Below are 25,610 nucleotides of genomic sequence, written 5' to 3'. Positions count from 1 at the left end.
GCTGGCATATTGCGGTTGTTGTATAAGAGTGTAGTGCAGTGTGATAACCTCCTTAACTTGGCTACAGAAATTAAAATAAAGCAAACTTTTATATGTTCTCTTTTTGAAAGCATCTGCTCCTGTCATTCATCTAGTTTTGTTTCTGAATAAAAGACTACCTCCTAGAACTTCTAAACCTGAGCTTAAGTCCTGTTGCTCCTAAGATGTCTTGATCTGGAGACTGGATCCAGACTTGAGTTGTGTGTTGCCACGAATGCCAGTGAGTGGTAGGACAAGGAGCCCAAGATTTTCTTATCCTGAGCAAAATACAGAATCTGTGGCCATCTCCCCCTTCCTTAGTTGCTGCTCAACAGCTAGGACGTTAAGTATACATGTTTACATTGGCTGTGACTGATCACCAGGAATGTGACCTGAACATGCAGAGATAAAGAAGGCAGGCCATCTTTGCCTGAGGCATCAGAGCTAATGCACTAGGCAAATTGCTTGCGTACAGAGTTGAAATTCAGAGATTACCAGACATCTAGATAACGCTGCTGGCTCTCATCTACTTTGTCTAAAAAGCTAGAAGCCTAACAGTATTTATGCACCTGTATCCCTCCCACCTCATCCACTACCTTCTCCAATCTTCATTGTTGTTGTTTTTTTACCTTAGGAAAATCTGAATTTTACTCCCATATAACATAATATTCCTAGTAAGGAGTGAATGAGAAGCAAATAGCTTAGATATTGCTAGTGCTCGTTGATGCCCAGATCATTTTGACCCTCTAAATGTGCAGAAAGGGTAGAGTTCAGGATGTGTCATTTCGGATAAGTGTTGGTGCAAACTAGCCCTCATTCAGCAGATGCAGGGCTTCTGTTAAGGGAAACACTGCCTGAAACTCCTATAGTCTACATTTTGTGAATTCTGAATACAGCCTTCATCATTATTTCCCATAAAAGCTTCAACTCATGTCTCTTTGGGCCCGAACAGACAGGCCATAATAAAGCTGCTTCGAGTCACTTTGGTGCTGTTTAAATGACATATGCATCTTAAGGAGCCAGAAGATGTGCCAAAGTTGTGCTCCAGTCCTTAGGACCAGAGCATGGCTTTGGCACAGCTTCCAGCCTCTTAGGATGGATGTATCATTTAAACAGCATACCTCCAAAGTGACCTGAAGCAGCTTTATTTTGGCCTGTCTGGGTGATAGCAAGTGAGTAGTATAGAAATTAATCCACAGCACTGACTCCAATAAATCTTGCTCTGCCTGAAGCTAGTAAAGACAGACTGCATTTGATTGCATGGGCATATGTCTCTAACCCTTTTCTTATTTAATGTTTGGTAGGCATGTTGAAGACAAGTCCAAGGTGTTCTCTACTGCTCTCAACTACATTGCCATGAGAATCCTTGGGGTCAGTCCTGATGATCCAGATTTGGTGCGGGCTCGGAACAACCTTCATAGCAAAGGTAACTGACTAGCTAAGCATTTGAAGTGGTAGTGGCCTTCGTTTTCTATCGTTATCTTAAGTGAAGGGCCCCCTTTTGTCATTTATAGCAGGCCTGAACCCAGGGGATAATGGTGTGGGACAGGTGCTTGTTCTGCTCTGAATTGATAAAAGTGATGAGAGCAGTAACTGATTCATGTCTGCAACTACACTTTGAATATTTTAGCTCATTTCTAGTTCTTCTGGCTGCTTAAAACATTAGTTGAGCCAAACTTTGCTTGCCTGAAATGTCCCGTGCTTTCAGTTTGTCAAAGTTCCTAAGGGAAATCTGGATGACAATAAAACAGAGTGATCTTTCAGTCTAGTCATAGAATCATGTTGGAAGAGACCATAAGGGTCATCCAGTCTAACCCCCTGCTATGCAGGAACTCACAATCAAAGCACCCCCTACAGATGGCCATCCAGCCTCTGCTTAAAGACCTCCAAAGGAGGAGACTCCACCACTCTCTGAGGGAGTGTGTTCCACTGTAGAACAGCTCTTACTGTCAGGATATTTCTCCTAATGTTGAGGTGAAATCTCTTTTCCTGTAGCTTGCATCCATTGTTCCGTGTTCTAGTCTCAGGAGCAGCAGAAGACAAGCTTGCTCCATCCTCAATGTGATACCCCTTCAAATACTTAAACAGGCCTATCATATCACCTGCTAACGTTCTCTTCTCCAGGCTAAACATACCCAGCTCCCTAAGTCTTTCCTCATAAAGCATGGTTTCCAGACCCTTCACCATTTTGGTGGCCCTCCATTGGACATGCTCCAATTTGTCAACATCCTTTTTGAGTGGTAGTGCCCAGAACTGGACACAGTATTCCAGGTGAGGCCTGACCGAGGCAGAATAGAGTGGCACTATTACTTCTCTTGATTTAGACACTATACTTCTAGGTACCTCCCATCCTATATTTATGCATTTCATTTTTTCTACCTAAGTGCAGTATCTTACATTTCTCCCTGTTGAAGTTCATTTTGTTAGTTTTAGCCCAGTTTTCTTATCTATTAATTTTGAATTTTGATCTTGTCTTTTGGGGTATTAGGTATTCCTCCTAATTTGGTGTCATTTGTAAATTTGATAAGCATGCTCTCTATTCCTTCATCAAAGTCATTGATAAAGATGTTGAATAGCACTAAGCCCAGGAGAGAACCCTGTGGCACCCCACTAGTCACCTCTCTCCAGGATGAAGAGGAGCTGTTTTTGAGCTCCCTTTGGGCTCAGCTGATCAACTAGTTACAAATCCACCTAACAGTTGTATTGTCTAGCCCACATTTTACTAGCTTGTTTGCAAGAAAATCATGGGGCGGGGGGGGGGGGGGGAACCTTGTCAAAGACCTTAATGAAATCAAGATATGCTTTATCTACAGCATTCCTTTCATCTACCATGCTGGGAATTTTATCAAAAAAAGAGATCAGATTAGTCTGACATGACTTGTTTCTCAAAAACCCATGTTGACTTTTGGAGATAATGGAATTGCTTTCTAAATGTTCCCAGATTCTCTGTTTAATGATCTGCTCTAGAATCTTTCCTGGTGTTGATGTCAAACTAACTAGATGATAATTGTTGGGATCCTTCCCCCCCCCTTTTTTTTTTTTGAAGATGGGGACAATATTTGCCCTCCTATAGTCCGCTGGGACTACTCCTGTTCTCCAGGAGTTTACAAAAATTATTGCTAATGGCTCTGTGATTATATTTGTCAATTCTTTTAATACCCTTAGATGTAGGTCACCTGGTCCTGGAGCTTTAGATTAACCAGGCATTCCTGTACCTCCTCTTTACTTATTCTGTCCTGCATTTCTCCTGTTGTGTCCTTGGCTCCATTTTCCTCATTGACCACCTTTTTCCTTTTCTGAAAAGACTGAGGCAAAGCAGGTGTTGAGTAATTCTGCCTTTTCTCTCTTTCTTGTTAGCATTTCACCATCTTCTCCATGCAGTGGCCCTATCATATCCTCCTTCTCCCTTTTGCTATGGGCATAGCCCCAAAAGCTCTTTTTGTTGTTCTTAACATCTCTAGCAAGCCTGAGCTTATTCTGTGCTTTTGCTTTTTTGACTTTACCCCTTGGTGAGTTCCCTTTTTTTCCATTTCTTATACATGTCCCATTTCAAACTTAGCTCAGTTGAAAATCCCAGTTTCTTGAGACACCTCCCATTTTTCCTCCTCGTGGAAATATTGCTGCATTTGAAAGTTTCCCACTAACACGGTTTTAACTTCAAGCCGCTTCTGTTTAGGGAGTGGGAGACAGTCTATGACCACCACTGAGTGAATGCTCTTCCCATCCATCTTGTCCCATAGGAGAGGCTGAAGGAGATGGCAGGAAATGTATTTTGAGGCTTGGTTTCCCCCTCCCTGATGAACCCAGCTCCCTTGTTTCTCTGTGCAGGTTGCCTTGCCTTGGCAGTTTTTATTGCATAAATGAAATTAAGATTAGATAGACGCTTATCTCTGGAGTCCTGAGACAAGAATATTTGTCATACTTCTCAGATGAGACAAGTGCTATCTATCTGTTTGACCTCTGATGTCAAATGATCTCTGGTGTCAAATGCCCTTTTATAATGCTTCCTATTGCCACTTTTGTGCTTTAAATACTCTAGACTGGGGATTCCAGAAAGTGTTATGGGGAGAGGGGCCTGGAGCAGATCCTTGTGATTGACTAGTGGGGCTTAACCCCTCTCACCTTCTTCCAACACCCAAGATCACACCAAAAGAGCTGCCAGCGTAGTGAAGACTGGCTGATAAAGAAGAGGGGAAAGTGAGCCTGATCCTGTGAACCAACAACCAGCTCACTGTGCCTTAGGAGCAGAGGGAGGAACCAATCTGAGTTGAGTGAGGAGTTGGGATGGGGGCTATGTTCCAAATGATGAGTTAACTAGGTCTTATTTGTGTTCTTTCATATTCATGAACTGTCAGTTTGTTTTGATGTCTATATGTAAAGTTGTGATCTCTTTTGACTTGGAATTTAGAAGTAATAATTGGGTAAACCTGAGTGTCTCTTGAATATCTTGAGACATGGTTGCTTTATCTCCATGCTACACATCTAAATGTAGCTGGCTTGTCTTTACATATTTGTTGTTACAGTTTGGTTGGCCATAGAGAAGTTGCTGAAATCCTCTCATGGCATTATGGCGAGTTACCCGCACCTGTCGGTGTAGGGTAGGCACACGCTGAGCCAGTCAGTGCAGTGCGCATGCAGCCTAGAGCTAGGACTGGGATAAGGCATTACCACTTCTGTCTGCTACATGTGCACACAGGGCCTTAATAATAAAACAGTGTGGGGGGGTAAACATTAGTATCCTGAAGCAGACTAATTTGCCCGAGTTCCTATGTGTTTGACTCCTCAGGTGGCGCTGTGGGAATCCCTTCCTGGGGTAAATTTTGGTTGGCCATCTTGAATGTCTATAGCTGGGAAGGAATGAATACACTTTTTCCTGAGATGTGGTATGTATAATTTTAGAGTACTAGTTGTAAAATATGAGTTATATGCACACCTTCATACAGATTGGCTGGTATTTGTGTGAAGTCCCAGGTTCAGTTTTTGGCATATCATCCCAGTGATGAGCACAAAAAGGCTCATCACAGGGCTTAAATGGGTAAAAGCTGGACTCATGGTAGTAATTGTTACGCTCCCACACCTTTAGTAAATGCAGTATTATATCTTGTTTCTAGATATTTTCCTTACTCTATGCTATAGTCTTAAGAGCTGTTTAGTATACAGACGGAACAAGGGGTGGTCTGGTTTCTGTTGCAGTCTCTGCCTGTTTTGCTTCACTGCACTGTATAGTTCACGTTGCTCATGGTGTCCTGTCTCAGCTTGTTACAGATAGTACAGGATACATTCCCTTGGTAGTATAATAGCCAGCCACCATACAGCTCTAGTAATGTATGGTGGCTGGACCACCTACACCTCCGGTAGTATTATAATATCATGTATTAAGTGCCCCTGTTTCTAGAGTTCCCATTTCCCGATCTCCGAGTACCTAGCGTCTACTCATCCTGTCTCACAGGTTTTCTCACTGGTTTGTGGTAGGTTGTTTCCTTCCTGGATGCCAGCACATCCTTCCACTCTGTGGTGCCATTGCCGTCAAGTTTACCTCCCCATGGCCTACTGCTATGGCACACGCCTGACTGCAGAAGAGGATGAGCTTGTCCTGAGCCTGCGGCAGGTAATTCCTGAAGGTCCCTTTTCTTCCTTTTCCCACTCTCCTCCCCTCACTGCTAGTTCCCACCCCGCAGTAGTTCAGTGGTTACTGCACTGGGGCAACTAATAGGGAATCTCAGAGTTTCTTACGAGACACTAACTTTCATGGTGGGAAAGTATTAAGCCAGTGTTGCCAAAGATAATTCATTTTTTTTGCTTACCAATATTTTATTCCCTGGTTAATGACAACCTTGATGCCATACTGTTGCTTTGAAAAACAAAGCTAATAATAATAATTTATCTGCTCTTCCTCTCCCACCTCCCTCAAATATTGTGGCAAAAAAACTTGCACATGTTTAAACAGATTCATCTCATACCAGGAATCTGACTGTCTGCTTTGTTGTGAAATAATTTAGAGAAGTGCCTCAGTAGTGCTTTACATTAAGATTTTACTGCAAAAACAATTGAACTTTGGTTCTTAAGTTGCCTTAACTTTTATATGACTTTAAAGAGATATAGTGTCAATGGAGTTTATCACACTAGGCAAATCCCGAAGAAAAATGGGATTAAAAAGAGATTTAAAGCAAAAAACCCCCCACAAATGCAGGAAGTTTATCAGATGACGTCGCAGGTAAAATGAAATAACACGAAGTTAAACTGAACACAAAGCACAGAAAACAGGCACCTTTTTACTTTCAGAACTTCCTAAAAGTAAAAAGCTGCCCGTTTTCTCTGCTTTGTGTTCAGTTTAACTTCATGTTACTTCATTTGGGGGAGGGGGGTCATTATGTGTGATAAACTTCCTGCACTTGTGGTTTTTTAAAAAAATTGAATCTAGTTTAAATCCTGTTTTTCAGCAGGATCTCCCTAGTGTGATAAGCCTCTCTGAAAGGTTTGGGATAGAAGTAGAACAAAGAAAGGCAAAACAGTTTTTTTTAACCTCTTGAATTTAATAGATTTATATTCTGTTGCACAGTATAGAAAGTTAGCATGTGTTAGACATTTGAGTGTTGGACTAGAACTCAGGGAGACCAGAGTTCAGATCTCTACTGTGCTGTTGAAGCACGCTAGGTGAGTCACACTCTTTCAGCCTTAAGAGGAAGGCAATGGCAAACATCCTCCAAATATATCTTGCTAAGAAAACTATAGGTTAACATAAGTTGGAATCAATATGAAGGGTTGTTGTTGTTGTTGTTGTTGTTGTTGTTGTTGTGTACTTTCAATTCATTTCTGATTTATTGCAATCCTAAGGTGAACCTTGGAAATAGATGTCTGGATATTTTTGGTTTTGATTTTTTCTGGGGTGTATGTACGTTTTATACATTTCTACCTTATGATCCATTTCTTACTAGGAGCTTTATGTACAAGACTATTCCACCATTGACTGGCCAGCACAAAGGAATAATATTGCTTCGGAGGATATATACACCCCACACAGCTGGCTCCTTACAGTTGCCTATGGTGAGTAGTGTGCTGCTATTACCCCTGGCAGCATGTCCTTCTTGCTTGTTTTACATGTTGATACTTGTTTATCTTGCCCCATTTTCTAATCAAAACGGTACTTTTGGTCAAGCAGAGGCCTACATCTTTCCTAAAATGAACTAAGAGTAGTATGTGAAAAGAAACTTTGCTGGCTGTATTTCTTACTAATCTGCTGAGAAGCAATGGAGTACTGTATCAGCTGGTGGGTATGTATGGGAGAATATAATCTGAAGCTCATGTTTATTTGGGTATATGGCTGGGCAAATATTTGTTTGCAAGTGAAGGAGTGTTCAGCTGCTTGTCTTCTGTCATTCTTGGTGGCTTTCTTGCATGTCATGGATTTGAAGTGAGAATCAAGACTCTGTGGCAGTTTGCTACACAGCTATGAGGTGACACAGTTCCCCATGTATTAGGTGCTGTTGTGGTGTCCAGTTCCTTACTGACTAGTACCAACTGAGCATCCAGTTTGTGACAATTGAGCAGCACATAGGGTGTAGACCAGTGAAGGCGAATGTTTTAGAGACTGAGTGCCCAAACTGCAACCCAAAACCCACTATTTATCTCAAAATGCCGTGTCCCTCTGGCTTTCTAGTAACAAACTTTGGCAAACTCTGTGCTCTGGCGTGTGTGCCCACAGAAAGGGCTCTGAGTGCCACCTCTGGCACTCGTGCCATAGGTTGCCACCACTGGTGTAGGCAAAGTCCCATTATTGGCAGTGAAAGATTGTTCAAGGAGTGACAATGGGAGGAACCATTGGCAAGCTGGCTGTGGCTCACTACCTGCCCTTATTACCTTTGGGTTGTTCGACAGACAATGGTGACAACTCTGTATGCCTTCCTGCTTCTGTTTCAGCAATACTGAACACCTATGAGAAGTTCCACAGCAAGAGCCTGAGACACCGAGCCATGGAAGTACTGTATGATCACATCAAGGCTGATGACCAGTTCACCAAGGCCATCAGCATTGGCCCTGTAGGTGACTTTCATCCTTTGCTTAGAACTAAGTAACTCTGGAACTGAGCTTCTGCTGAATATACGACAAAGCATTGCTATATTTGCTTGCAACTTTTAAGCCAGGATATATGTTAGCCACGATTATTCAATGTAATCATGAAGCCCTGTGTGGGTGACCAAGGAAATCTCCATTCCTTTTGCCCACTCATGGCTTCTTTCCCCATCACCTCTGTGTAGGTTCCCTCCTAGTATCTCACATGCCATTGCATGTAGCTTCACTGTATTAGCTATTCATTCAGCATTGTGTAGAAACAGGGTAAGGAGTTGTCCCCCAGCAATACTTGGCTATGCTCAGAATGTGACCAAATAACAAATTTTCATTCCCCCCACAATCACACCTCACAGAGTTTTTTCCTCTGGAGTTTTGTAACCCTTTTTAAACTACAGTCTGCCTTGCTTTGAAATCCACCTGAATCTGCAGTGTATTGTGTTGCATCCCCACCACCAGCTAGGTGGCATATCTCCATGCATATCTCCCCCCCCCCCCCAAATTCAGGAGCTATATTTATAGGCTTGCAGAACATGTTAGCAAAAATGTTTACAAAGTAATCAATTCAGCAGTTACACACTCCTACACCAGTCAATGTACTGTGTTTTACATTACTTTCCCTACTGGGAGACAGAAACTTCCCTGTCTACATTATCACACTGGAATCAATATTAAACATTTTGCCCAGGTGGCACCTCTTGAAACCCACCCCCTTCAGTAACACAGGTTGTTAAAAAACCAGGTAAATGGCATGTCAGAGTGTGACAGGAATATGTGCGTTAGCAAAAACATGGCATGTAATTCTGTAACTGCCTTCAAACAGTTAAAGTACTGGAGTAGTCATGGGTCATAATGGTTCCAGATGGATTTGTTCAGATCAGTATTCCCTTGCCTTTGAAACTGTCCTCACCTTCCACAGAAACAGCATTTTGCTCAGCAACTATTTAGCATTATGATGTGAGTGACATTTTCAGGTTTACATTCAGCTGCAAGGCATATTTAGAACAAACTGGGATTCATAGGCCAACAGGAAAAAAAACAAAAACACAAGCCCTCGGTTTCAAATTGGTTATAGGTAGGTAGGTAGGTAGGTAGGTAGGGTGTGTGTGTGTGTGTGTGTGTGTATAAATTAAATAGTGACTTGTACTGAGGTTTGGGTTTGGGTGTTCAAACCAAGTCATATCTTCTCATTATATGTAAACATATCCATCATCATGGCATCTCTGTGATCCTGGTGATGCAGTGACTGGTAAAATAAAAGAAATGTGCACAGGGTTAACTCAGGTATTTCTCTGTGGCCCTCACAAGTTCTTAGTTGACATCTGTCCACACTGTGGTTGAAGTTCTTAATGAAAGGGGCCGTGGCTGTCTCCCAAGGAGCCTTGTGTTCTGAGAGTTTGATGTGGGACCTGAATCTATGAAGTGGCACAGATAATAGAAACTTATAACTGTTTTGGGATTAATAATTGCTGGCATTTCTATCTTCATGTAGATTTCTAAAACAATTAATATGTTGGTGCGCTGGTATGTGGAGGGTGACAAGTCTCCTGCCTTCCAAGAACATATCTCTAGAATCCCTGACTACCTCTGGTAAGGTTTTGTTGTAACGCAGACCTGTGCATTCATATAGCTTCAAGTAATAGCAACTCTCCCAAGTCTATCTTGGGAGAGAGTCTGCTCTGCTCAATGCATGGGTAGAAACTGCACTAGAGCATGTCTTGCCTGTTGTAGGAGAGCACTAACTTTTTTATTTAGATCCCAGTGAGAAGGACTTGTAAGGTTCATCCATTTGTTCATTCTTAGATTTGTATTGTGTCCTTCCTCCAAGGATACCCAGGTCTGAGCAGCAGCCCAGTGAGACAGGCTGGGGTGAAAATAACCCTGTGACTTTCAAAGCAGAGCAGGAATTTTAACTTGGGTCTCTGAGATCCCAACCCAGTCGTCCAGCAATTGCTACAAAGGAATATGTCTAAAAGCCTAATGGCTTGGAATACAGGGCATGTCAGTGATGGTACAGTGATGGTAATTCTGATCACCATTCAGAATCAGAGGGTCACTTTGGGAAACTACTGTTTGAACCTGTGATACTGTTGCATCCATCTTTACTGGAGTCACTTGAAACTGGGTGAAGCTAGTGTTGCACAGGGCTGCATTCATTTGGTATGCAATAATAGCACTCTTTGTCTCCTTGCAGGCTGGGACTTGATGGCCTTAAAATGCAGGTAATGATTTCTAGTACAAAGAGAAGCAATTTATTTTTCTCTTCTTGTTGAGGGCCAAGCTAATGGCACACACCTGTGCTTCTCTTGAACCTTGTGAAAGAATGAGTGTACTGTTTTAATTGTGGTGATTTTTAATGTTTTTGAGTGAATGTTTTAAATTCGCTTAATATTTAATACACATTTAAATTTAATATCATTAATACTTTAATTCTGTTGTAATGTTGATCTTTTGTATGTTTTCATCTGAATTGTACTCATTTTAATTTGTAAACTGACTTGTGTCTCATTTTTGGGAAGAAGGCAGGCAGGGTAAAGAAGGTGATGGCAGTGCTAGCACTCTGGGTGAGAGGAAGGCTGCATCTGCACTGCAGAAATAATGTAGATTTGACACTGCTTTAACAGCTGTGGTTCCATCTTATAGAATCTAAGGATTTCTAGCTTTTTGTGGCATCATAGCTCTGACAGAGACTGCTAAATATCTCACAAAACTAGAAATCTCAGAATTCCATAGCATGGAGCCACGGCAGTTAAAGCAGTGTCAAACTGCATTATTTCTGTAGTGCAGATGCAGCCAACAAGGAGGAACAACAACAACAATGGGAAAACTGCTTCCAGTGTGTCAGGTAGGATCAAAGAAAGTATGTAAGGGACCAGCAACCACTATTTCTCAATAGTCTTTCCTTCTGCAGGTGCCCACTTCCGCAGAAGAACAGAGCTTTAAATGTGGGGAAATATGCATTTAAAAACTCAGTGCAGTGAAGCAGTTTGGGGGATGGTTTGCACCAAGGATGGGCAACTGTGGATGGCTAGGGGACCATATTTTCCTGCAGGTGATCTTGGAGAGCTACACCTGTTCTGCCAGACAAAAATGCCCCGAAATGCCTCTAGGGATATGGGGGCATTTGTACCATGTTTTGGGTTTCATAAAAGGTTTCTCCTGACTTCCATGCCCCAGTGGATATTTGGAGATTTTGGAGCAAAAAACATTGCAAACCTGTTTTTTTGCAAAAATAGTTTTTGACCTCGCGGCGGCGGGGGGGGGGGGAAGGGGGGGCATCCAAACATGATGGAAATGCTTCTTGCACCTTTAGGCTGCATTTTGGCATTCTGGAGCAAAACAGGTTTTTTTCCTATCTCTAGAGGACTCTGGGAGCCACAAAAACAGCCCTGGAGACTGCGTGCAGTTTATTGGCTGCACTTTGCCCACCTTTATTTTCCTCCTCCCAATACAATCCAGAAGGAACAGTGCAGGTTTTGCGGGAGCAGCAGAACAAGGGGGCATTGTGGGGGGCCACCTGTGTCTGTCCATTATGCCACTTGTGTCTGTCCTTTTGATGGACAGATACCATTGAAGTTCACCCCAATATATTTCAGTTAGGCATTCTGAAGAATGCTCCCCACTGGCAGAATTAATGTAACAGCTTAGGGCTTTCTTATCGGTGGCACCCTAGCTATGGAATAATTTCCCTATATTGGCTTTCATTTTATTATCTTAGGTTGCTAGGCTAAAATGTGTTTATGTTCTGGCTGGGGTAGAGGAGCAATCCACTAACCTATGGGTCTCCCTTGTGTCGGCATTCCTAGGCAGAAATCCAGTGTTTCTTTTCACCTGGAGACTCCTATATCCCTTCAGTTTTAAAAATCCTGCCTTGCCAGGAGAAAAAATGGATGTGCATAGAGAAGTACAGTTTTATGTGAATAGAACAAGAAATGGTAGACAAAATGACACACTCTTCCTATCTTTTCATCTAAAGCGGTAAAGCCACAAAAATGATGATTTCAAGGTGGATAAGAGCACATACTCATCAGTGTAATGACTTAGGGAATAAACCAAGGCCAGTGAATGTTTGGGTTCATTCCACAAGATCCATGGCAACTATACATGCATATTCTTTAGCAACATCATTAGAGGATAGTTGTGAGATAGCAGGATGGAAGGATCTCTGCATATTCTTTAGGCACCATTGAATAGACTAATAGAGACCAGCAGAAGTGGCTTTTGGCTGCGAAGTTCTTCAGGCAGTTGCTAATTAAAGTTCCCTTGCATATTTCTTTAGGGCTTGATTAGATCCCATAGGCTATTGCATTGCTCCTCTACACCAGATAGAGAATTGAGAGGTTGGTACTTATCTTAAATGCTCAACCTTGAGGGTGTAGAGGAGCATCCATGCTAATCCCACTGCCCCGCCAAATGGAAGAGAGAAACTAATATCTGTTTCTTTTCTCCAGTACTGATCTTGGTTCAATCTATTAAATTTACAGCAGTTTCTGAATTAAACATTTGAGATAAATGTAATATGGTTCAAAGCTTTTTAACTAAATTAGAGGTAGATAAGAGTCTTATGTCTACCTGGAAAGGAATACTGGACTCCTGCCTAGGAAATCTGGTGTGAGGAAAGCCCAAAGGTTAGCGGAGAATGAGAATACACAGTAAGTACTAACTTCTCATTCTTTGCTAATTAGCATTGCTAATTCAAGAGTTTTTTCATCATATTTATTCATTGCTGTTGCTGTTTTTCTTGTGTGAGTTGTTTTTGGATTTTGACAGTTTTTAATTTGTTCACAAATGTTGTGAAAGGGGGTATAGAGAAATACTTTATATGCTATCAGAAGGGATGGATATGAGTGCAGAGAGAGCTGCTAGAATTAGAGGTGTGCTTTTTGCTGTCTGAAACATCTGCCAGTCTGAAACATCTGCCAGCCAGACTGAAGAGGCATGTTTCAGAATTTGCCTTTGTTTTCTCTAGGGTACCAATGGATCACAACTTTGGGACACAGCATTTGCTGTCCAAGCTTTCCTGGAGGTAATCTCTTTTCCCTTCAAATTGTGTTTATGACTGTGTATTACATAAATACAGTATGACTTAGAAGAACATAACTCCCTTTTTCTTCCTTTTGGGCAATCAGACTTACATCCAGTTGTATTGTATTTAGAGAGGCTGTGGCTGACTGTGGTCACAAGTCAATGCAAACTAAGCAGCCAGATTTTTAATTTAAATCCAGTATAAATCTACAATAACATCCAAAATCCACAAAATAGCAGTATCTTTATTGGGCTGCCCAAGATGCACAAAATACATAATACAAGCTTTTGAAGCTCCAATGACTTCTTCAACTGACAAAGGTGTTAGAAATTATACAGGAGAAAGAATAACAACAGGCACTGCTGTATAGTGGATTTTGGATGTTATTTTACTTTGCTGTATGGTCAACACAGTCACCCCTGGATATGTTTAGTGTAAATCTAAGCATTGCTCATCAGCTTCCCTTGAAATGCAGATAGCATTTCTGACAAACAGGCTTTGTCAGGAAGAGAGGGAATTACAACATACATGGAGGGAGAGAGAAAGCAAGTTCAAATGTTCCCCTATGACTTTTATTTGCATTTTTAAAAGTGTATGTTAAATAGGTAAAAGGTAAAGGTAGTCTCTTGACATGAATGTCTAGTCGTAACAGACTGTAGGGGGCAGTGCTCCTCTTGGTTACTAAGCCAAAGAGACAGCGTTGTCCGAGGACTACTCTGATGGTCGTGTGGCCAGCACCGCATGTTGTACATTAATTACATGTGTGCAATTAGCCAGACCTTACAGTGTCCCATACTCCAAGTGTGCATATAATTTCAAGGATTGCCTTAAAGTGAACTGTACACATAAATAAATAAATAAATAAATGCCACACTGAGTGAAATGCTTTAAAACAATTTCTGTTTTTCAAAGGCTGGTGCCCACAAGAAGCCTGAATTTGCCTCTTGTCTGCTACACGCTCATGAGTTCTTCAGAATCACTCAGGTAAAGACCAGGCACACTCACTAGTTAATGTCTTGTAATCTAGATCTGATTTCATATTATCCATAAGAATATTATTTCATCCTTTCTGAATTCATGTTTTCAGGACATGTGCTATGTGTGTATCGAATTTGAGTAATATAACTGGGGCAGTTTAATCCTGACCTTTTCTCTGTCATTGTCAAGATGCTACAATGGCCGTTGCGGAAAATGTTCCAGACTTCCACTGGGTAGTTGAAATACATGTTAAATATATTTTATGCTAACAAGTACAAATACAGTCATTATGGTAGAAAGTATTGCTGTTGCAGGCTATTTTTATGACTACTTTTTACAACTTACTCTGAATGATTTGAAAACCTTCAGTATGTTATTGGTTGCACCTGCCTGCCACATTTGAGTGTAGTTTTGTATCTTCTCCAGATTCCAGACAACCCACCTAATTATGAGAAGTATTATCGTCAAATGAACAAGGTACAGTAATAAAAAAGAGTGATACAAATCCTGATGGCATGGATGTCAGTTTTCAACCCACCCTGACAGATGTCCATCTAATCCATTCCCCCTATCTAATCCATTCCCCTGAAGGGGAAGGTATCCCAGCTTCCCTTAGTAGCTGCCAAAGTTGGGATAATTTTCCCAGTCTTTAACCCAAGTCACCTTCCTATAACTGAAAACTGACCTGAAGCTTAAAGAAGAGACATACTTGCAATTCTTCAAATTATTTTGAATTATAGATGTTGGTTACATTTTTAATTGAACTACACTGAGATTGATTTTTTAAAAAAATCCAAGTGTTTAAATAAAATTTGTTATCTAAAATCAGTTTATTTTTATATTTTCCCTGTACCAACCTGCCAGAATTACATTGGCTAGAAGGGTAAGGTTGCCTGAAAAGCATTTTATGGTCTGGCAGGAAATCTCATTTTGCTTTTCTTCTTCCCCATAAATCCTTCAAATTTCCAAAAACCTCCAGGGTGGATTTCCCTTCAGTACACGTGACTGTGGCTGGATTGTGGCTGACTGCACAGCAGAAGGGCTGAAGTCAGTAATGCTATTGCAGGAGAAATGCCCTTTTATAAAGGACCACATTCCACCCAGCCGCCTCTTTGATGCTGTGAATGTGGTGAGTAAGGGGCAATAGAGGCAGCAGCCCACTTAACTATACAGAGTCTTGTTCTAACCCTCCTCACCCCCTGGTGTCAGCTACTATTGGTTAGCCAGTAGTCTCAGATTAATGGTATTTGCTCTGGGCAGTGGAAGACAATGTGGGTGGGAGCTGACAAATTCAAACAGGGCACTATGGGAGCTTCTGAAGTGTTACTCTGAACTCCCCATCTTGCACATGCATCCATCTTACTCAAGTCTGGCTATTTTCTCCTTCTGTGTCATTCTTCAGTTGCTGAACATGCAAAATGCTGATGGTGGCTTTTCTACCTATGAAACAATGCGTGGGGGCTGGCTGCTAGAGCTACTGAATCCTTCTGAAGTCTTTGGTAAGAGTTGTGGATTGTGTTCTGTCCCCATTGGCTGTGCAATCATTCACCAGGGGGATTTTGGGCCAAGTGAGCAGCTGGGATTCTGCATTGATACTAGTTGCTGGAGATGAGGCCAGTACTTTACTAAATGTCAAAAGTGTCATTGTTTGTCACTGTCTCTTTAGAATAGAGATGGTCCAGATTGTCTTCTCACAAAGCAGTTTTTATGTACCTCTTTATGGCCTCACCATATTTTTATTTAGTTGTGGTAGAAAAAAAGAAAAGTAACAAAATGATAGTATTTTTACTTGAAAGGAAAAGAAAAAAGAATTTGTGTTACAAAAGTTAGATATTACACAGGAATGGTTTTCTGGGGGTTTGAATGTAATAATGTAAGATGTGTACTGAACATGCTTGGAAGTGAAGCGGAACCTGACAGTATGTCCCACACCTGTGAAGCTGAATGGCACCAAATTTATCATAGAACATGGGCAACCTTATCAAGAGAAGTAATAATGCCACTGTATTCTGCTCTGGTCAGGCCCCACCTGGAATATTGTGTCCATTTCTGGGCACCACAATTCAAAAAGGACATTGAGAAACTGGAGCGTGTCCAGAGGAGGGCGACTAAAATGTTGAAAGGTCTGGAAACCTTGCCCTATGAGGAACGACTCAGGGAGCTGGGGATATTTAGCCTGGAGAAGAGAAGGTTAAGAGGTGATATGATAGCCCTGTTTAAATATTTGAAAGGATGTCATATTGAGGAGGGAGCAAGCTTGTTTTCTGCTGCTTCAGAGAACAGGACCTGGAACAATGGATGCAAACTACAGGAAAAGAGATTCCACCTCAACATAAGGAAGAACTTCCTGACAGTAAGGGCTGTTCGACAGTGGAACACACTCCCTCGGAGTGTAGTGGATTCTCCTTCCTTGGAGGTCTTTAAACAGTGGCTGGATGGCCATCTATTGGGGATGCTTTGATTGGATTTCCTGCATGGCAGGGGGTTGGACCGGATGGCCCTAGTGGTCTCTTCCAACTCTATGATTCTATAATTCTAACCTGACTTCTAGCTCTCAGTCTACCATCTGTTCCCACATGTTGACTCATACCAGTTGGAAATGTTTTTCTTTTCCTGCAACCTGCAGGTGATATCATGGTGGATTATACTTACGTAGAATGTACGTCAGCAGTGATGCAAGCGCTGAAGCATTTCCATGAGCACTTCCCTGAACATAGGGCACTGGAAATCAGGTAAAGGGAGCAACAACGAGAAAGAGGAGGGTGAAGGATAATGATAGAAATGTCATTTGTGGAGCTTTCATTTCTGAGTTAACTTCTGAAATGAAAATTCCCTCAGGTTAAGCCTCCTCTTAGAATATAAATGTAGCAGCCCTGTTGTACATCTGGCTTTTCTGTGGAATGGGAGGGAATCAGAACTTTGCAGCCCTCTTAATGTGAACTGTGACTACAAAAACACTTCAATCACTTTTAGTATAGGCTAGACATAGTGCTGCAATGGTGGAGGGATCATGAATAGTCATGGACTGAAAAGCTTTCTTACTGTTTCTCTCCTCCATCTCTGTTTTTCAGAGAGGTGCTCCAAAATGGCTTGCAATATTGTAGGAGACGACAAAGAGCTGATGGGTCGTGGGAAGGGTGAGTGTCTTCATCCTCAGCAGTTAGTGGGCCCCCAGTGTCTTTATTGTTAATATCAGAAGGGTTTCCATCACAAATGGCAGGTTCCCCTGCCAAATTTTAAGAATTTAGAGTAAAAATCCAAGTTTTGAGTATCAATGTAAGGTTCAGTTTTAATTTTTGGAGAGAAGCCAATATCTTATCTCTGTCAGCAGTTTTACTTTTGTTTCTTTGAAAACCAGTGTAGCAGAGTAGTTGAAGAGAGCCAATGTGGGATAATGGTTTGAGTGTTTGATTACAACTCTCGAGACCTGGGTTCAAATCCCTGCTCAGCCATGAAAACACATTCTGTGACCTTGTGTAAGTCACACTCTCTCAGCCTCAGAGTAAGACACAGACAAATTTCCTTCTGAACAAATCTTACGAATAAAACCCCATGATAGATTTGCCTCAGGGTTGCCTTAAGTCAGAAACAACTTGAAGGCACACAGCAATAACAACAGTAGTAGTAGAAACTATGAAGCTGAAAGTCCATTGTTCAAATTTTGACTCAGCCATTCTTGCAGTGTTTAGTCAGGCAATTGGCTCTACTCCCTTAGTACAGACGTACTAAGGCAATGTTCTCTTAGTCTAGATGTAAGGCAGTTCCCTCTCTCCAAAGATATATCTGTTAGTCTGTTTCAACTTAAAAAAGAAAAAAAAGAAAAGAAAAAAGGCAGGGACGGAGGGGGAAGGATTCAGTCAGCACCTTTGTTTCATTTCAGCTTGATCTTAATTGGCTCTCATCTCACTGGACTGAGATTGAGACCTACAAACAGAAATTCTACACTTTTAGGAAAAGTGTGGTTCCTGTAGTGATAACTGCTATGGGAGCAATTCAAACAGACTGACAAAACATCTGAATGAAATTCCCATAGATAAGTTCTCAACAGCACAATTACACAAAGTGGCACAGCTTAGAATGTGCCACAGTATCCAGCATTGCTCCACTGATTCCTAAATTCTTGGGCGATCTGATTAATTGATGGTCCAAAACTCCATCAAGTACAGTTTGCAGACTGTGAACCCAAGATAATGATCTGAAATTAGAAAATAAAATCTAAAGTTTTCACTAAGAATGTAATAACGCACAGTCTTGACATTTTCAAGGAATTTGGAAGGAACTGTGATAGCCCTGTTATTATTATTTATTATTATTATTAATATTATTATTATTACTATTACTATTACTATTACTGTTATTATTTCTTACCTGCCTTTCCCCATCGATTGAGGCAGGGAATGACAACAATGAACAGATATGCAACATCAGATAAAATAAACATGTTAAAATGACAAATAACATGTAAACATATTAAAACGCTCCACATTTAAAATTGATAATTTAAAACTCACAATTTAAAAATAATTTAGATAAGCCTGCCAGAAGAGACTGGTCTTCAGTACCGTTTTAAATTCATATGGAGTACAAATTCCTAGGAACCAAATTCCGAAAGCAGCTGCATTCCAGCAGCAGAGGGATTGAAGGCATATGGTGGGAACAAAGCAAACTAAGCAGACACAGATGTAATTCTCAGAACATCTCCACACCAAGCATGAGATGTTGTGTGCATTATCTACCCAGGAGTTCAGTTGTATGTATAGGAATACTTTTTGTGAGGATATAGAGGACAGCCTTCTCAGTGGCTGCTCCCATGCTATGGAATTCTCTGTCATGCGAGATTGGTTCCCTCCCTGCTCACTTTCTTCCAGCAAGTAAAGACATTGCTATTTGAACAAGTGTTTGATGACTAAGGATGGTCTCAAAATATTGATGTTTTAATATGGTAGCTTACTTTTATTTATCTCCGCTCGGCCAAGGAAGCCCACTGCATGATCTTGGGCAAGTGACACACTCTCAGCCTCAGAAAAAAACATGATAGGGTTGCTTTAGGGTTGCCATCAATCAGATAGGATTTGAAGGCATACAACAACAAACTTTTAATTATCTTTTTAACTTTTTGTTACTAGGTTTTAATTCATGCTTGTTGTTGTTAACTGCCCTCAAGTCAACTCCAACTCATGGAAACCTTATTATACCTAGTCTTATTCATGTTGGTTGTTTTTGTTGTTAGCTACCCTTGAATCAACCTCATGGCAATCTTGTGTATGAGACATCTCCAAGCCCGCCTCTCCTCCATTGCTCTGCTTACCTAGCCTTTATTCAAGTTGTGAGCTGCTTTGTGGTCACATTTGGGAGAAAGGTGTGGTATAAGTCCAGGAAAGAATTAAATAACTTGGAGGTGGCAAGTCTACTTAGGGTAAAAATCTTTAATCCAGGGAAAGTATCTCAGGAGCCAAAGAATATAAGCAGAGCGTGGGAGGAGGTGGGAGTTCTGTCATAGGTTTCCTCCCACCCAACCTCATAGTAGTCTATCGCATAGTTTAAAAAAAAAAGCAGTTCAAGTAGAGGACATTATAGATATTACAATTAAAATTAGAGAGACAGCACTTGCCATGCATTATTTGGTAGTTACCCATGAGAGGTGTTACTTTCATGTACTGTCCCTTCGTTTGAGCTCCTTCTCTGAGTTTGGTGACGGCAAGGCTCTTCAAAAAGCATTGTTACTTGTCAAGAAAGTATGGATGAGATGCCTTTCCTTAATACGTACATTAATTTGCTGGCTGATTTTTCTTCCCTATTAGGTGCTGGGGTGTGTGCATCACCTATGGCACATGGTTTGCATTGGAAGCATTTGCTTGTATGCAGCACACCTACCATGATGGGTGAGTGAATGCAGTTTACCAGTTTTGTAGTGAAATTCTGCTGATTAGGAGAAACTGTGGAATGAGAGAGGCCTCTCTCATAATTACCTTGTTCTCTCTGAGATGAGTCATGTATGTGCTTCAGATTGCTGTGGAGTTGAGCTGGATTTTAATTTGGCCTGGTTAGCTAAGGCAGTAAAAATAGTGCCCACATAGAATCATAGAATTGTAGAGTTGGAAGAGACCACTAGGGCCATCCAGTCCAACCCCCTGCCATGCAGGAAATCCAAATCAAAGCATCCCTGACAGATGGCCATCCAGCCTCTGTTTAAAGACCTCCAAGGAAGGAGACTCTATCACCCTCCGAGGGAGTGCATTCCATTGTCGAACAGCCCTTACTGTCAGGAAGTTCTTCCTTATGTTCAGGTGGAATCTCTTTTCCTGTAGCTTGCATCCATTGTTCCGGGTCCTGTTTTCTGGAGCAGCAGAAAACAAGCTTGCTCCCTCTTCAATATGACATCCTTTCAAATATTTAAACAGGGCTATCATATCACCTCTTAACCTTCTTTTCTCCAGGCTAAACATCCCCAGCTCCCTAAGTCGTTCCTCATAGGGCATGGTTTCCAGACCCTTCACCATTTTTGTCGCCCTCCTTTGGACACGCTCCAGTTTCTCAATGTCCTTTCTGAATTGTGGTGCCCAATTGGGATTTTGTTTTCCTGGTTGTCTCCTGATACAAGATAGGAAACAGAGGTATCACTGCTGGACCAGACAACCCCCCTCCTTCTCACCCACACATTATTGATGATTCAGTGGAGGCCTTCCTCATAAGCCTTGGCCTACAGCTATTAACATCTGATCTGCTTTCCATGTATTGCTGTTGCTTCTGTGGCAGCAGTAGTGGTGACACCTTCTCAGGCCCCATCAGAAATAGGGTGAGCTAGTCCATCACACATTGGAGCTGAGCCTCTTGCAGATGTCACTTTCATGACACTTGCAGCGTGCAGCCAGCAGATGTTTTTGCATGCATTTTGGGGAGTGGGATGCATAGCAACCCTGTTTCAGGCCCTCCTAGAAGATAGAACTATCTTCCCAAGTTAGGTGGAGGGATGAAATACACCTTGGTTTAAATAATATTTGGCTTTCCTGTCAAAATATTCTGTGCCCCCATGAAGAACTAGTTATAAGGAAATAGTTTGTTCCTCTTATGTATTTTTTCTTTCAGAGTGGCCTGTAAAGAAGTGTCCCGGGCTTGTGAGTTCTTGATCTCCAAACAGATGGAAGATGGTGGTTGGGGAGAAGACTTTGAGTCTTGTGAACAGCGCAGATACATTCAGAGTGCCAGTTCCCAGATCCACAACACTTGCTGGGCTCTCCTGGGGCTCATGGCTGTTCGGTAAGAACTGGAAGTGACATATTCTCTCTCTCATATATCCATGCAGTAGTGGATACCACACTTTCTGAGATTGCCATTGTAATGTGGCCATGGAGCAGCTGGCTGTCATAGCTGTGGCCTTAAAGTGGCAAGTTACCATCTTGTCCACAGCCTGTGACATACAGTTTGGGCCAGGGGCAGGGATCAGATAGTTTTTGTTAAACACTCTTGCACCCAGATCCACATTTCACCTTTGAATGTTGTTTATCCGTCTAGTGGAGCAATGACATCTACGAGGCCAGAGTTGAGAAAGATCTCTACCCGAAACGTAGAGAAACACCGCAAATCACTGTTGCATCTTCCATTTGTGGGCAATACAGTCTACACAATGAGCAAGTCCACGTTGTGTCTATGTTGTGTTCCTTCAAGTCATTTTCAACATATGTTGACCCTAAGGGGTTTTCTTGGTAGGATTTGTTCAAAGGGGGTTTGCCTTTGCCTGAGAAAGTGTAACTAGCCCAAGGCCACCCAGTGGGTTTCCATGGCCAAGCAGGGATTCAAATCCTGGTCCCCCAGTGCTCAAACTACTACTCCATGCTAGCTCTCAAGTCTACATTAGGTCTTGTTAACCAAAAAGACTGGTGGAAGCATCTCACACACACTTCTGTCTTTCAAGGTGAGAAATGCTGCACCTAGTACTCAACACTGGAGCCATCCAGGAATATTCTTAGCCACTTTCTTTGTTTTGCTTTAGAATATGGGACCAGCCTCATAAGTCTGACTGATGTACGGAAGTATGACATTCCTGTCTGGGACACTGTAGCACTTGGAAGAAGATTTTCTAAATGTGGAAATTCCCTGTTGTAGCTTCTCCCTCTGAACGTCTTATTAACACATTTCTGACAGAACTATTTCTTTTGCTTTGCAGGTATCCAGATGTCAAAGTCTTGGAGAAAGGGATCAAAGTTCTGATTGACAAACAGCTGCCTAATGGGGACTGGCCTCAGGTAGAATGTCATTTTTTTCAGTGCATCCTATGCTTAATTAAGGAGATCACCAACTTGCGTGTCTCCACAAATTTTGAAATCAGCAGGTCTCTCCACTTTCATTCATTCTCTCTGTCACACATACCTGCTTAGCTCTTTAGTAGAAAAAGTCTCCTGATTCTTTCTCATACCAACATACAAACATCAGCAAGGACGAACCTTTGTTTGGCTAAGTGATACTTCCTTTCCATCTGTTAGAGACCATTGCCTATTTCACCCTGCACAATTAGAGCAGTTGGATACCACTTTAACTGCAGTGGCAACATTGTATGGAATCCTAGGATTTGCAGTTTCATCATGTATTTAGAACTCTCTGCTAGAGAGCTGGAGTGCCCCGCTAAACTACAAATCCCAGGATTCAGCCATGCCAGTTCAGGTTGTATCAAAGTGCTCTAATTGTGTGATACCCTGAAAAAGTTTCTCAAAATCCCATCTGCACTCTCTGAACTTGATGGTACAATTCCTAAACATGGAACATAAGCACTGAGAGCAGAAAATAATCTGTCACTCAAAGTATAGTCTATCACCATATGATTATCATCTGCTTCACCTTTATGTTATATTCAATACCCTTTTCAAAAGCATTGAATATGTTCCTCCTTCCCACCTTATTCTTAAAACGGATAAAATGCCTTTTCAGCATTTCTAATGAAAACACATCATGCTTTCCGATGTCATTGCAATATTATGAGGTGATGTATGTAGTTGAGGAGCCCTGGTGGCGCAGTGGTTAAATGCCTGTACTGCAGCCATTCACTCAAAACCACAAGGTTGCGAGTTCAAGACTAGCAAAAGGGCCCAAGCTCGACTCAGGCTTGCATCCTTCTGAGGTCGCTAAAATGAGTACCCAGACTGTTGGGGGCAAATTAGCTTACTTGCTAATTAGCTTACTTGCTGTTCACCGCTATGATCTTTGGAATAGCGGTATATAAATAAAACAAATTATTATTATTATTAATTATTATTATCTAGTGACTCTTTCCTTATACAAAGACTTGGAGCTGGTGTGCTTTTTATATCTTCATATTTGCTTCCTTCTAATTGGCACTGGAAAGACAATGAAAGAATAATTTTGGATTCTATCTGTTATTTGCTCTGCAGGAGAACATTGCTGGAGTGTTCAACAAAACCTGTGCTATTAGCTACACCTCCTATCGCAACATTTTCCCCATCTGGACACTGGGACGCTTTTCTCGTTTATATTGTACTAGCCCTCTTGCTGGTAAACTCTCAACTGAGACATTAAAGAATGGAGAGAAGACCCTGGCTGGAGGACAGACAAATGGGCATAGTTTGCCATTTGCCTCTTCCTAAGTTGGGACTTGTAACTACTATTCCAAAGAGATGTGAATGGGCTGAAATCCCTGAAGATTTCAAAAAATAATTTCTAAATAACATGGCTACCAAGGGATAACTAGAAGGCCCTGTTTCACAGAAACAGTGAGGAGGATGAAGAGAAGGCATGGAAAGTTTCCAGATAATTTATTGTCCTCTTGGTTCTTGTTGTAGACCGGTAGAGTATACAAGGAGGTGTTGACTCAGGAAGAGTGGGGCCTGGGAACAAGTGGCTTGCCCTCGGGCTTCGGGAGAATAAATAGCTGGCTAGACTATTCCACTACATTTATCGTTTTTTTGTATACAGTTGTCCCTCCATATTCGCTAGGGTTAGAGGAACAAGACCCCCGTGAATATGGAAAAACCGCAAATAACAAAAACACTGTTTTTACCTGAGAGGACACCTCTCTAGGAATCTCTAGGTCCTCCAGTGCAACTCTGTGGTCAACGTCCAACATACACTGACCATAGAATGGTCTTTCAGTTAAAGTTGGCCACAGAGTTGCACTGGAGGACCTAGACAGTCCTAGAGAGAACATATTAATGAAATACGTGAATAATCAAATCCACAAATATCAAAGCCGCAAATATGGAGGGATGACTGTAGTTTTTAATCTGTGTTGTTTTATGTTATTGGCTGCCTTGATTCCCATTGTTGGGAGAAAGGTGAGGTAACAATAATAATAATAATAATAATAATAATAATAATAATAATAATATAGAATATTGTTCACAACTGAGGCCTTAGAGCTCACAGGTAAATGAGCAGATGTGTCAGCTGGTGGAGTAGGTTGCTTACCTAGTCCCTCAACCACCAGGTTCCACTATGTGTATGTAACGTAGGACTAACGTAGGTTTTAAATGGTGCATTGTTTTGTTTTAATATATCCTCATTTTAATAGTTCTAATTCCATAGATGAATTACTTTTAAAGATAACATATATTTTTACTGATGTTTTGTATGTTTAAATCTGTTCCTAATATTCTGTCAGCTGCCTTCAATTCATTATTGGGGAAAAGGAAGAATATGAGTGACTAAAAGAAATATAATAAATGGAAGGTAGAAGGAACTGGCAAAACCATCTCTCGAGTATTCCTTGCCTAAAAAAAGCCCTATGAAATTCATGAGGATGCCATAGGTCAACAGGCAACTTGAAGGCACATAACACACACACATACTGATCAAACATAGTATAGATTTAGGAGATTATCACACCAGCAAAGACACGGAAGCATAGCGATATGCGACTGTCAGTATTGTGTGATGACGTGAAGATTATCACATGATGTCGTGTGATAATCTTCACATTATTTACAGTCGCGCGGGGGGCGCGAAATGTTTTCTTCTTCCTGGGGGGGCATGACAGAAAATAATTGAGAAGCACTGCCCTAACCACTATCATGCCCAGTCTTTGCCTATGACTGTTTATATAATATGTAACTTGCATTAATTGCTGATGTGTAGTGGAGCCAGGGTTCCCAGGATCAAAGCCCACTGATTTTTTTAAATAGCAGGATCTATGGTATGATGTGTTTTGTCCCAAGAGCAATACTATGGACTTTGGGTGTAGTAAGGCCTCTGGCTCTCAGGAACACAGCCTGAACAAAAGACTTGTCCACAAATTTCTTAAGTTTTTAAAAGCTTTACTGGATATAACACAAAAACATGAAACTGATTTCTTCTTTCTCAATAGTCCTTCCTAAATACCTTGCTCTCTCTTCTTGGTGGATTCTATCTTTCTTCTTCTGAGGACTATCTTTCTTCTTTGTGGACTTATCTCTTTGTCAAAGGAAAATACTCTCTCCAGGTCTGACTTGGCTGAAATCTTACTACACACTGAAACTAACTAGAGCATAAGACCCTGGGATTTCCCACAATCCTTGTCTTTCTTAAAGCTATAGAT

The 25,610-nt window shown here is 41.4% G+C and overlaps 1 protein-coding gene across 1 annotated transcript in view; it reads left to right on the top strand.

Annotated features, from left to right (window-relative positions):
* Positions 1 to 24,888, top strand: part of LOC149305390 (lanosterol synthase-like) — a 29,198-nt gene extending 4,310 nt beyond the window's left edge. Inside the window, exons 5-22 of the mRNA XM_089478046.1 lie at positions 1,323 to 1,444; positions 4,805 to 4,901; positions 5,491 to 5,626; positions 6,954 to 7,062; positions 7,936 to 8,054; positions 9,578 to 9,675; positions 10,280 to 10,307; positions 13,055 to 13,111; positions 14,024 to 14,095; positions 14,516 to 14,566; positions 15,069 to 15,218; positions 15,492 to 15,588; positions 16,716 to 16,821; positions 17,161 to 17,226; positions 19,891 to 19,971; positions 21,176 to 21,346; positions 22,254 to 22,332; positions 23,473 to 24,888. Of these exons, the coding sequence (XP_089334172.1) occupies positions 1,323 to 1,444; positions 4,805 to 4,901; positions 5,491 to 5,626; positions 6,954 to 7,062; positions 7,936 to 8,054; positions 9,578 to 9,675; positions 10,280 to 10,307; positions 13,055 to 13,111; positions 14,024 to 14,095; positions 14,516 to 14,566; positions 15,069 to 15,218; positions 15,492 to 15,588; positions 16,716 to 16,821; positions 17,161 to 17,226; positions 19,891 to 19,971; positions 21,176 to 21,346; positions 22,254 to 22,332; positions 23,473 to 23,685 (1,852 nt within the window). The 3' untranslated portion in view covers positions 23,686 to 24,888. The remainder of the gene's footprint in view (positions 1 to 1,322; positions 1,445 to 4,804; positions 4,902 to 5,490; positions 5,627 to 6,953; positions 7,063 to 7,935; positions 8,055 to 9,577; positions 9,676 to 10,279; positions 10,308 to 13,054; positions 13,112 to 14,023; positions 14,096 to 14,515; positions 14,567 to 15,068; positions 15,219 to 15,491; positions 15,589 to 16,715; positions 16,822 to 17,160; positions 17,227 to 19,890; positions 19,972 to 21,175; positions 21,347 to 22,253; positions 22,333 to 23,472) is intronic.
* The last annotated feature ends 722 nt before the right edge of the window (positions 24,889 to 25,610 follow it).

The sequence above is a fragment of the Sceloporus occidentalis genome, unplaced genomic scaffold, assembly GCF_023333645.1.
Source record: "Sceloporus occidentalis isolate IW3139 unplaced genomic scaffold, rSceOcc1.0.p SCAF_12, whole genome shotgun sequence".
In the NCBI taxonomy this organism is placed as follows: domain Eukaryota; kingdom Metazoa; phylum Chordata; class Lepidosauria; order Squamata; family Phrynosomatidae; genus Sceloporus; species Sceloporus occidentalis.
This window is presented reverse-complemented; position numbering and strand designations above follow the sequence as displayed.